Genomic DNA, 13,267 nt, shown 5'->3' with positions numbered 1-13,267 from the left:
CAAAATGACGATGAGTAGAAACTCTCCACCTGTTCATTTAAGTATTGCAGATGAGGAGATGGATATTGTGAACAACTTCCAGTATTTAGGTAGTGTTCCATCATTAGACAATACCATACATCAAGAGATTAGCAACAGAATACAGAAAGCTTCCAAATTCTATCACGCTGTATGTCAAATACTTTGGGATGAAATATTTCCGTTAGTTTCCAAGGTCAGCTTGTACAAAATATATCTAGTACCTATATTGACGTATGGCCTGGAAGCAGCAACACTTACTGGACCAACAAAGAGTCGTCTTCAGGCAACAGAAATGAAGTTCCTCCGTTCTTGTCTACAAAAAACAAAAATGGATAAAATAAGGAATGTGGATATATGGCAACAGCTTGGATTGGAAAGAAGCTTGCTGGAGACTCCAGAAGTGAAGAGATTGCAATGGTATGGTCACATGAAAAGAATGGACCCTCACAGGACTCCTCGAACATACTTTGACCACAATGTTCCTGGGAAGAGACCAAGAGGAAGACCTCGTGATGTTTGGGAAAAACAGATAATGAAGGACCTTGAAATTAGAGATGTGAACTGGCATCGAATATATGAGCAGCATCTGTGGATGGATAGGACAAACTAGAGGAGGCTCATACACAACCTTACTGTTTTGGGTTCGCTTATTTTGAGATTGAACTCCTGGAACTTAACCTTTCATTCATAGAGTCTCAACTGTACTAGTTCCTCAGTTTCTCTCCAGATCATAAAGTCATCAACAAAAGCCATTGCATTTAGTTCATCAGAAGTGTTCTTGATGTTCTACATTATGTCATCCATGATGGTGGTAAACGGTAATGGGGATAGTGCACTGCCTTGCTGGACTCCACTTTTTGTCTGGAACCAGGATGAATGTCCGTCACCCAATCATCACACACAGCTGGTACAGTGCCCATACAGCATCTGAACTTTCCTCACCAGTCTCTCTGGCACATTCCTTTTTCTCAGTCATTCCCATATCTTCTCTCTTGCAATGCTGTCATATGCCTTCTCAATATCAAGGGAAGCCATAAACAGATTTTTGCCTTTTTCCCAATATTTTACCATTAACATATGGATGCTGATGATTAAGTCTGTTGTGGACCTGTTACGCTTGAAGCCATGCTGTTCCTCATTACTGTGGCTCTTAGATGACCCGCAATCTGCTCTTCAAGATTTTCTCAAGAATCTTAAGCCCATAAGAAAGTAATGTTATTCCTCGGTAGTTGGAGGAATTTTGGCAATTTCCTTTCTTAAACAGGAGGTAGGTATCTTGTCATCTTTCCAAACTCCAACGAAAACCCTCTGTAGCCACTGTAAACCCTGGACTCCGGCTGCTTTAATTATATCCGTGCTGACTTCATCGATTCGTGGAGATTCTGTTCCTCTGTGTAGGTTTCAACAGCTCGTTCTTTTGCTCTCTAATCTGCTTCTGTCCTGTTCAATAGGTGATTAAAATTATTCCTCAGAAACTCTTTGATATCCTCTTCTTTCCTAGTCAGGTTTCCATTGGGATCCTCAATTGCTTTGATGGTTTCAACTGAATTCCTTTTGTTTTTAATCACTTTGAACAATAGTTTCATATTGCCTCTGCTGTTTTTCTCCAGTTTTTTAATAAATTTCTGCCAGAACTTTATCTTCTCCTCTTCTACTACTCTTTTAACTCTTAGTTTCTTGTCCCGGTAAACTTGCTCAAGGTCTTTGATCTTCCCATCGTTCCTTACATGTTCTAGCTTGGATAAAAATATAAAAATATAGGGGTGTCATTTCAAATTACAAAGAGGGGTAGGGGATGAAATATAAAATACAATTAATCCTAGCTTTAAACTTCCTGCTCAATATCTACATTGATATTTTTTTTTTGTTTAAATTGAATTAAAATTGAATAAATAGTTATTTATAATGGGCAGTTTAGAAATGAAAAACCTGTAGTCAAATCTCTCTAATATTTATAGTTACTTACCTATCTCCCGTTTCATAAGGCGATAGAACACTCGCCACACTTCCTTCAATGATTTCCCACTGTCAAGGAATACAGCACCCGCCAACGATTCAAACAGGTCACCAAGGACTTTAGGAACATCAATTGATTCAGCCATTTGACAGTCTTCCTCTTCAAGAAGAATTAACACCTGTGCAAACAACAATACTATTTCAAGTACTTTTACTAGGAATCCACCTAATCAACACTACAATAACACTGAACACAAAATCTTATCCTATCTCATAAGAATAATACCAGTTTCTGTCACTGTTTGACCATCTCCAGCAACATGTGACATAAAAACTAAACATAACACACACAAACAATAATATGACATACAAAATCTGAACATTTTTTATGAACATTCTTGGCATCTTTGGTATAGTCTCTGTTGATTTAGATTAAGAAAAACATCCACATGGTGCTATTGTTGAAGGTTCTTGGAATTTGTCCTATGAATTATAAATATACTTAAAAAAAGAAAGGAAGAACCATGCCGAGAAATCTGCACAAAATACAAACACACCGGGAGTTTGAACCGGTGTAACCACAGAGTACTTGCTTTGGCGCGATCCTGTCAGCTCGGAAATCTGCATTCAAACGCCTCCCCTGGCAATAATGGACCATTTATATTGGTATTATAAATTTACTCATTCGGGACAAATATTTTAGGTTTCCTATGGGAATCAACACCTATATCATAGTGCTCTCATGTCGGTCTTAAGCTATGTACCGATTTAGCAACACCGCCTCGCAAAGCCCATTTGAATTTGCCAACAAAGTGATCTGATTGTCTAACTTCAGCAGCCGATAAAACGACAACGGTGCGAGGTATTAAATTATTTCTTTCAAATTATTTATCAGGATGACCAACCCTCTAAAGGTTTTATACCCGGTTCACCTTGTTCACCACTCTGTATAGAGAGAGAGGAACTGGTTGAGGTAACATCCTAGATACTGGTATTGGCGAATCCTAGTGATGGGTTTATTGTCGAGAGTGAGCTGCATGTGGACATCTTGCTGTTTACTGACAACCATGAACTGGGTTTTCTTAATGTTTATCTTCAGTCCTCTGGTGTTGAAAGCAACATTCACTTTGTCTAATAATACTTGAAGGTCTTCTGCGTTGTCTGCTAGCAATACCGTGTCATCAGCATAACGGAAGTTGTTTAGACGTTCCCCATTGATAATGATGCCTATGGTTGACGGTTCTTAGATAGCCTCTGAGTAAATGTTGAAGAGTAGAGGCGATAATACGCAGCCTTGTCGAATGCCACGGCAGATGTCTATTTCTTCTGACAGGTTTTCCTCAATCTTGTCTGCTGCTTTCTGACCCCAGTACAAGTTGGCAATAATCCAAATATCTCAGTCATCAAGTTCGATGTTCTGCAGAATTTCCATCAACTTCCTGTGTTGGAATTTGTCAAATGCCTTTTCATAGTCCATGAAACATGCATAGACATCCTTGTTCATAAATCAGATCAAAAATTAGATGTATGGCTTTTCAGGCGTTTGCTCTATTAACCAGCGTTTCGTCTTAGGTCTGACACCAGACTCTTCAGAGTGGGATGTGTCAGACCCTACCCACTGACGCTGGGTGTATGCAGGTGAACTTATCAGAAGCCTATTTAAGAGGCACAGTCTGATAACTGCATACGGGAGATAAAACTCCACAATGGAATTAATGCCCGCCTAGCAATTCCGAATCAGTTATCAGACTGTGCCTCTTAAATAGGCTTCTGATAAGTTCACCTGCATACACCCAGCGTCAGTGGGTAGGGTCTGACACATCCCACTCTGAAGAGTCTGGTGTCAGACCTAAGACGAAAAGCTGGTTAATAGAGCAAACGCCTGAAAAGCCATAAATCTAATTTTTTATATGCTCTATTGGTGGAAACATATCTAATTCCCTCCATGGGAACTTAGAATTTCCACCCTTGTTCATGTCCAAGCAACGCTGGACAAGTACTTGAATACAGAAAAGTGCATCTCTAGTCCCATGACCATTCCTGAATCCAAACTGTGTTTCAGTCATCACTTCTTCACACTTAGCGCAGATTCTGCAAGGAATGATCTTTAAGAATATCTTTAGGATATGGCTCATCAGACTGATGGTTCTGTGCTCTTCGCATCGTCTGGCATTTGCCTTTTCGGGGCAGTGGCGGCTCATGGCTGAATAATATGGTGAAGAGCTATAACCCGTTCTGTTTCCAGCGACAGATTTAGGAACTACATGTTGTTTCTGGTTGTTTTGTACTCGTATCTCGTACCTGTGACTGTTGGAGGGTCCAGCACATGACCAAAAATGTATATAGACTGGAGCGCTATGTAACGTCATAGCACAACAACTACGTGGCTGCATTTGCTCTACAATGTAAAGTACAGATAAGATCTGACCGGGAGACTAACAATTACGGAAGCGCGGCACCCTCGGGAAGAGCTGGACATTTTGTCGTGTTTTCGTTTACAATGCACAGCTGTTTACTGACTCTAGAAACCGAAAAATTATATTACCAACTGAAGGAAAAGCCTATTTAAATGAACATTTTCATTGAACTGTACAGTATTCAGTCTAGCATTTTCCTTCAGGGCATCAGATATCGCATTTTGGTTTCCTTCCAAAGTCTTCAAATCTAGCTGGCATTTTATATGTTCTGCAGAGTCTGAGGGCTTATGTAAAGAACGTGTTATGTTCGAAAGGGGTAAAAGTCCTTCTTTATTCCAAACGTTATTTTTATTGCTAAAAAGCAATCAGGGCCAACAAAACAACTTCTGTAGAGCTGGAGAGGAGCATAACCATGGAAATTCCTTCAACCACGATCGTTTGAAGCTAAGATTGTAGGATTTACCAGAATGATTCACTTCTTTTGTAGCACATATTTGCGGTGATTCAGTAGGGCAACCAAAACGTAGAACTTCATTCTGATCTTCGTTTCTCCAACGTGTAAATGGTATTTCTAATAAAATACACACTATATCATAAACAGGATACATGTTTAAATAAAACAGCACAACACTACGAATGAACCACGATGCGTAAGAACTCGTACTTCACACAGGATGACGCAGGGAAGACGAAACATTCCGATCTTCCCGCAACTTCACGCGCACATTTCGCTATGAGGAAAGTACGGGCATGACGTCACGGTTGCCATGGCAACTGCCAAGGCCAACCGGCACTTGGGAGGTAGAGCCAGCTGCTGAATCTCTCGTCTTCACTCAAGCTCACGCGCCGTAATGTGGGTGCTGACAGCCGGCGCTTTCATGAGTTCCCCTGGTTCTCATCAAGTAATGCAAGTTCTTGGTGCTCCAAACGCCATACAAAAAACATTTTCTTTCCGTAAAACTAACAAATGTCAAAAGAAAATTAAATTTAAAAAATTCATTCTGGTAAAAATATACGGTGACGTGGCACTTCACCTACTTCACCTAAAAAGCCGCCCCTGTTTTGGGGAGAGTGATAAAAGTAGCAAAACATGTGAAGAATAAGAAGGCTATATGAAATTTCATAAATGGACTGTTGTGATGGATGTGAAGCAAGCACTGGATGATATGGCAAAGCAAATACTTGAACAGAACTTAGCCAGAAACCCTGATGTTAAAAATGTTGAAACAAACAGGCATTTAATATTGACTGCAAACAAAATATGCACCACTTGTGTCTGTTGACAGTGAACATTCCTTTTCTATGTACAGTATAAGTATTTACTTAGTGACCGGAGATGCAACCTCACCGAAAATAACATTGAAACATCACCTGTTTTAGCATTGTTTTGGGTACATGATTATTATTATTATTATTACTTTTTGCTATTTGCTTTACGTCGCACCGACACAGATATGTCTTATGGCGACGATGGGATAAGAAAGGCCTAGGAATGGGAAGGAAGCAGCCGTGGCCTTAATTAAGGTACAGCCCCAGCATTTGCCTGGTGTGAAAATGGGAAACCATCTTCAGGGCTGCCGAAAGTGGGGTTTGAACCAGTACGTGATTTTAATAACATCGTGTTCTGAAAGTTGTTTTAGGTAGATTTTTAATACATGATGATGTGAGTGAATTTTGTGTCCTTTCATATGATGTAAAATGGGTTTTGGTGATGTTTGTATGAATATTTCCACATTTAAAATTTGCACCTTTTTCGACTAAATTAAAGCACTTTTTTGCACCTTTCTAACCAAAATTTTGCACCTAAAATTCTTAGCTCTAATCATTACGACAACACACAGGCGAAACTAGCAGATTAAAAAATGACAGGGGAAGGTAAGCAAACTGCATGAGAAGTCTGATCAGCATGTTGCCTACCAAACAGCATATGAAGATTATGATGTGTTTCTTAAAACATTATTATTCATAATTATTTCCATTAGTTATGGAGTACATCATTATGCAGGATTAATGTCTTTTAAATAAAGCACAAAATCAAAGCCACTTTTCTGTGTTAGGTTGCCTCAGAAAGAGACATTACCGTCAAGATATTAATGCAGATGTTCAGTGCTGCATAGAGATCAATGAAAGAAGAAATTATAATCTGCTTTAGAAAAGCTGGACTGGTTTATGCAGAAGACAACACAGAAAGTGGAAGTGGAGAAGAAAACTCAAAGCGCCTGTATGAAAAGTGGCTTGTGCAAAAAAAGTTAATCTGCTGACTATGTATGTCAGCATGGATTATAATATGGTAATGCAAAAAGAAATCACTAATGATGAAATTGTGGCAGACATTATGAGTGATGGAAATCAATGTGATGATGAGGTGGAAGAGGAAGATGTGATTAAAAGTGTTCAACAGAGTTTGACTCTAATGCAGGCAACCAACATGGCACGCAGGGCTCAAGATTTTTTTCTGTCACAAAGTGATGTGCCAGAATCGGTCTTAAATTCATGTGCAGTTGTTGGTGACTATCTTAAATGTTCTTTTATGCCTGGGAGAGTTCAGAAGAAAACAAGACTTTTTCAAAAAATAAAGTCCAGAACAAAGTGTACTGGAACAATGTAAAATTTGATATGTTGAAAATTCACGGAAAACCTCTTGCACTTACTGTATATACCGTATTTACTTTGTGTACATATATCCTAATTTTCCTACCATCTATTAAAAATTAAGCATTTTTATTTATAAATTCATGGTGAAGTATTGTAATGTAGATCCTGCAATGGATATACGAACAGGTTAGTTCTTAAGGATTGACTTATTTCAGTATAACAAAATTTCACTGTAACAAATTAATTTCTGAGCTCCCCAAAATTTTACTGTATATGAATTTGGTCCAACAGTTAATGTAAGTGAGAAATAATTGATCATGGCAATATGGCAGAAACAGAGATGAATATTTCCACAAACACCGCTTAGGGAAATGCAATCTGATTTTACAACTCAGCAATCAAAATTGCTGTAAAACATAATGCTGATTTTTCAGCAGGCCATAAAGTTTGTTTCTGCTAACCTGAAAATGCATACGTCAGCTTTTACCAAATTACCACAGGTATATAAATACTGTTAGCTGTTAGGCTTAAGAATTGTTATTTTGTCTAAAAAAAAATCAAATCAATATAGATTACCAACAGTCTTTTTGCTCATTTGTGGAAGATTTCAAATAATATTCAGTTCCCTTGTACTCTGTAACACCTGTTACAATTCATGAAACACTCCTTATGGTACAAATAATTTTTAAATAAAAGGAACACGTAATAAACATGAAACTATGTTCATCAGGAGTCTGAAAGATAATGTTAATGAAAACTATAAATGTAGAAAATTCACAGAAATATCGCATTATCTGGCATGGTGTAAAGTTGCATTCAATTTCTGAAACACCAGTAACACCTTAAGTAGAGTAAATATTGTAGCTGCTCTCGTTTAGTGTATCAAAACTATCTAAAACACTTGGCTGATTTTTGTTACAGTGAGGTTGAGAGAAGGGCTGAAGCAATTGACATCGTAAAGCTTTCTGACAAAAGCTCTTGGCCTGTAGACATGCAGTGTATCTTGAAAAGCATAAAAATTTCTTGCCATATATTTTTAAATTATTGAAGAAAAAAGTAGCATTCCGACTGATTAAAATGCTCGCCAGTACTTCAAGGCCACCTGGACTGTGGGAGGGGGCAAGCAAGCATGCGGTTGGACGTCTTCCTGGTCAGCTATTCGCAATGTTACTGTCTCTTTGTAGCTCTCCCTATATCTTCTAGATTGAAGTGATGTCACAGAAATATAAAAAGACCCTTTCTCCGTGTCATAATTTTAACACAAAGGCTGTGAACTTCTTCCACTCTGGAACTTAGGAAAGTGAGTCGATCTTCCATGTCAATTTACTGTCTTGGAAACCTGAAGGATTGTACCTTTACTTTGAGCAAACTGCTAATGTGCCAATTTTCAATTCTGATTTGGCCGACACTGTGCTCAAAGAAAACCAGGAGCAACTTTCTATTATATTAATGAAATCCCTGATGTGCCGCAACAAATGTCAAGAATGCATATTTCATTAATGGTCCCGTGTGCACTGGGAAAAAAAATAAATAAAAAACACCGATGTTTATAATACAAAAGTGCTTCAGTTTAGGGCTTCATGTTATATTTAGTAGCATGGAGAGGAATAGTCACCATTTTGCTTTCCAATGGTCGATCAGTGCACTGTACATTCAAAATAGCCAGAGATGACTTAACTCCATCGGATAAAACACCTCCATTGTCTTTTTAAGTGGCACCAATTTCCAATTCACTTAGCATTTTGTATCACGATCAATAAAGTTCAAGGGGAAACAGAGGAACGTAGAGGTTTCAATTTATCTCTGCCAGTTTTCTGCCATGGCATACGTTATAATATCAAAAGTGCAAACTTATAAAAAGAATGTCTTATAAACCGTATTTACGCGAATAATCCCCGCATATGTCTTAAAGGAATTTGAGGCATGAAATTGGGGTGCAGGTTTTATTTGCGCAAAAGTGGCAAGCTCTTTGTTGGATGTACAGTTATGCTTTGTGTAACCACAGATAGAAGAAAACTGCCCCCATATGTCATATACAGTAGAGTCTCGTTAATCCGAACTAATTGGGACCGGAGTATGTTCGGATTACGAAATTTTCGGATTAACCGGAAAGTATTTTCTAATAATAATGTTATTGTTTTTACGTCTCGCTAACTACTTTTACGGTTTCCGTAGACGCCTAGGTGCCGGGATTTTCTTCCGCAGGAGTTCTTTTACGTGCCAGTAAATCTACTTACACGAGGCTGGCGTATCTGATCACCTTCCAATACCACCGGACTGAGCCAGGATCGAACGTGCCAAGTTGGGGTCAGAAGGTCAGCTCCTAAAACGTCTGAGAAAAATAGTCTCTACAGTACAGTACAGCATATACTGTAATTTCAAATGTCTATTCTTTAGCAGTTACATTAATAAAATACTGTATAAAATTACAGTAGGGTAGTTAAGAACCCGTAGAGGAGAAAACGACAATGAAAATGACATTAGCGAGTGGATGGAAACTGTCTGTCATCAACTACAAACAGACCAAGAAATTGTAGCTATGGTGGAGAAAGTATCTGGAGTTGAAGAGGAACAGAGTGATGACGAAGAAGACCACAACGAACAACCAGTGTCACATTCTGATGCCGCGGCCGCCTTAGAACTTGTCTTACGCTACGTCGAGCAACATTCCGCTGCTACGCTCACTGATGTGATGTTTATGAGACGCTGGTTTAACACTGCATCTTCGAGTAGGTCCCAATCACTACGGCACAAGAAACTAACAGACTTTGTAAATATAAACGACCAGTGATTGATGGTTTATGATGTGTAATTATGTTTACATTAAGTTATACTAGTAAAATATGACTAATAAAATGCAAGCAAATCTTCATTCTATGTTCTTTCATTTCAATAAGGAGAATTTTAAAAAATGGAATATTTCAGTTCGGATTAACCGGACTTTCGGATTAACAGTACTCCAGTGTATAAACAGAAAACAATTCAGACTTTCAATTTAAAACTATGTCTTTGCTGGCGAGATGTAGTGTTTACTGTGCACTATGTCTTCTGGTATGGACTATATCAAATTTGTTACTTTCATTGACCTGTCTCAGTCTCATCCTTGGCTTTGACAATATGAAAGTGACTGAGGTATGAGTGATGCTAGTAATACCATTCCTTATACAGCCAGCCCCTGTTATGAATGGTGTGAAAATATGACTCATAGGGTCGGTTGGTGCATGCATTTCAGTGGACTTGGCAGACTGATATGTAATAGCAACGGCTGGCTCGGTGCGGAAAGCAACGGAAAACTACCTCGCTCCTCATTTCCCTAGTACACCTCTTCAGTGACGCTTAGGCTGCTTATGAAAGGCTGCTGGCAGAGCTGCAGAGGATCAAACCAGCCTTCGGGCTGAAGAGGCAACATACAATTTAAAACTACATTTACATTTTTAAAAATAGTATTTTACAGAGCAATTTAAATTCAAAATTTCTCCGTGTCATGATAGAATGTGTCTTCCGGAATGTGCAGGGGTAGCTTTCCACACTTTCTTTCACTTCGGTGTGTCGACAGCATGTTTCACAGTTGCTAAGTTCGAGAGAAATTATAATTTTTTTGTATTCAGCATTTTAAGGAACGCCACAATATCACGTAGCAGGTAGTGTGCGAAGAAGCAGAACCCGCGAACACTGGCAATGCCGACAGTTGGCGAAAAAGCGTGGCTCATAATTATAATCAATTCGTATGCACCGGACAATACAGTCAATGCCAATGGAACTGCATTGTTTTTTATGCCTAGCCAAATCGGACGTTTTAAAAGGAGATGTTGTCACTGTATTGTGTTGCAATGCAGACGGAAGCGAAAGACTTCCTCCCTCGTCATAGGAAAGCTTGATAAGCCACGATGTATTAAAGACGTCAGGTACTTTCCATATAAGTACAAGGCATCTAAAAATGCAAACAGTATAGTAATCCAAAAAATAAAGCACTTGCTCAGGAGAGCCAGCATAATTTGTTCTTTTCTTTGAATAGAGTTCCTTTTTTTTTTCTTTCACTGCGTGAGGTTATGGTTGCCACCGAGTTATCCAAGTGAATTATTTAAATATTGTAAAAGCACCTTGTTGGATACATTTTGGAAATATTTTTTCCACGGCATTTGAAAGGTTTATACTGTGAATCAATGTTAGTTGCATGCAGTAACGGGTCTTGAATATTTTTTGACGTGGCAAGGGTCGGCATTTCTGAAGCACAAGTTGGCAGTTAACTCAAAATCACGTAATTTGAAGTCAGATTTTTGCGTCGCAAAGAGTTTGAATTAACAAGGTTTTACTGTATCGCAAAACTAACATCATAGTTTGTCGGTGTGTCTTTACAAAGTGTTTACATTTCACGAAAAGAATTATCCACCACCGGTCATGTTAATATCTGAGTAAAAAGAGACCGTGTGTGAAAAGTGTTTTAGAAGAGGAGTGTGACGAATTTATAAGTAGTTTAGGAGGATTCTAGTGATGTTAGAGACAATGAATCTTCCGATCTACAGGAAATAGAGTCTACTGCCTATTGCTAATTTTCATAGCAAATATATTTTATAGGAGTGATAATGTATTTTTATCATCTCAAATATGTTCAAGCAAAGCAGCTATATCTGAAAATTTACACGTTCATATTTGCGTAAAGACAATGCGGACTTTGTGGAGTGATACGAAATGTGTGTGTATGCCTACGTCACCGTACTCTTTCGATGGAAAGAATTTTACTTCATTTCATTTTTCTCAAAATAATCCTTCCTAAAATTAGGCTGCGGGGATTATTCTTGTAAATACGGTAAATGGAAATTCTTCACTAAATATTTACTCCACTGACCATCATGTTTTACAGGTTTTGGCTAGTTAGAATAATTGTTCTCTAGTGTGGCAATGAATTGAAGTGTATCTGAAATATGTATATGGAGAAAATATACCTTTTCCCTATATGAATATAACATACTGGAATCCTTTATCATGATTGTATCATACTGCTGTCACATTTGGTGACACAATTCCCTCCCTTACTGAATGCCTATTTTGAGGAGACCACACTGAAGGCAGAAACTGAAGCCTTGGTAACTTGAACAAAACTTAGAAATGACTTACCTTTTCATTGACTACGTGGTTTTGACTCTCCTGGAACCTCACAAAAGTATCAATCTTGTCAAACAGTCTTACGGATTCATATTTACAATACTGATGAAATTTATTCCTGACAGCTAGACATCCAAAGGTGATATTGTTCACTAAAGATGAGCGTAAATCAGTCAGTTCTCCAGGAGTAAGGTTACCGCAAGTCTCATAGATGTGGCAGGTGATGAGAAAATCTGAGGAAAAAAGTATTAAATTATGAATGATCTGAACAAATGTAACATACAATGTTAGGAGATCTCAGAAGGAAAGAAACCTAAGAAGATTGAAGACCAGGTTATTTATTCTTTCATTCATTCATTCATTCATTCCTCAACCCGAAGGTTGGCTGAATCCTTGAAAGATCCATCATCAGCTGCCAACAGCTGGCCTAGGTGTCACTGAGGAGGTATACTAAGGAAATGAGGAATGACAGTTTTCAGTTGCTTTCCCCACCGAGAAGTGCTGTTATATATCATTCTGATATGTCTACTGAAATGCATGTGCCAGCCAACTCTATGAGCAACACTTTCACACTGTTCTTCAAAGGGACTGGCTGTATTGACGTCCGAAACGGGGGAGGAGCTTACGGTCAGTTGTTTCCAATATGGCGGCGAGATAGTGACGGGAAGTAAACATGACAGTGATCGGGTGTGCGTCTGTAGGATTTATTAAGTATTCAAAATGTCTTTGGTGTCGTATACGCAACTGTTGAGAGTTGTCGGAGATTTCACGCGTCCATTGGTGGAAGGGGAAGAAATATTCAAGCGTAATTACTTTGATATGTGTAGGTAAAAAGTTTGAAACCGAAGATGAAACTGGTGTTGTAGCGTTGTGTTTACAATCATCCCACATCGATTCAAAACCGCACAAAGTTAATGTTGTCTTGAACAAGGGGGTGAAAATGTGAAGTGCAACTGTACATGTAAAGCGGGTTTGAGAAATGTTACCGTTGACACGCTGATTCACCTTAACAGTTAAGCTACTGTAATTTTCCACTATTAGAGGTTATGGAGTAATTTTTTATTGATTTGGTCCATGCCAAAGCATTAGCCAGGTGACGGGGGAGTTACCTGTTTTGTAAACTGTAATCTTGGGGAAGAAAGAAAATAATAATTCTACTAAGTAAATGTTGTAAA

The 13,267-nt window shown here is 38.4% G+C and overlaps 1 protein-coding gene across 1 annotated transcript in view; it reads right to left on the bottom strand.

Moving 5' to 3' along the window:
* Positions 1-13,267, bottom strand: part of Dcr-2 (Endoribonuclease Dcr-2) — a 396,960-nt gene that overhangs the window by 39,298 nt on the left and 344,395 nt on the right. Inside the window, exons 23-24 of the mRNA XM_067143947.2 lie at positions 12,105-12,325; positions 1,988-2,156 (exon numbers count right to left, since the gene is read on the bottom strand). Of these exons, the coding sequence (XP_067000048.2) occupies positions 1,988-2,156; positions 12,105-12,325 (390 nt within the window). The remainder of the gene's footprint in view (positions 1-1,987; positions 2,157-12,104; positions 12,326-13,267) is intronic.

The sequence above is a fragment of the Anabrus simplex genome, chromosome 3 (genome assembly GCF_040414725.1).
Source record: "Anabrus simplex isolate iqAnaSimp1 chromosome 3, ASM4041472v1, whole genome shotgun sequence".
NCBI lineage: Eukaryota > Metazoa > Arthropoda > Insecta > Orthoptera > Tettigoniidae > Anabrus > Anabrus simplex.
This window is presented reverse-complemented; position numbering and strand designations above follow the sequence as displayed.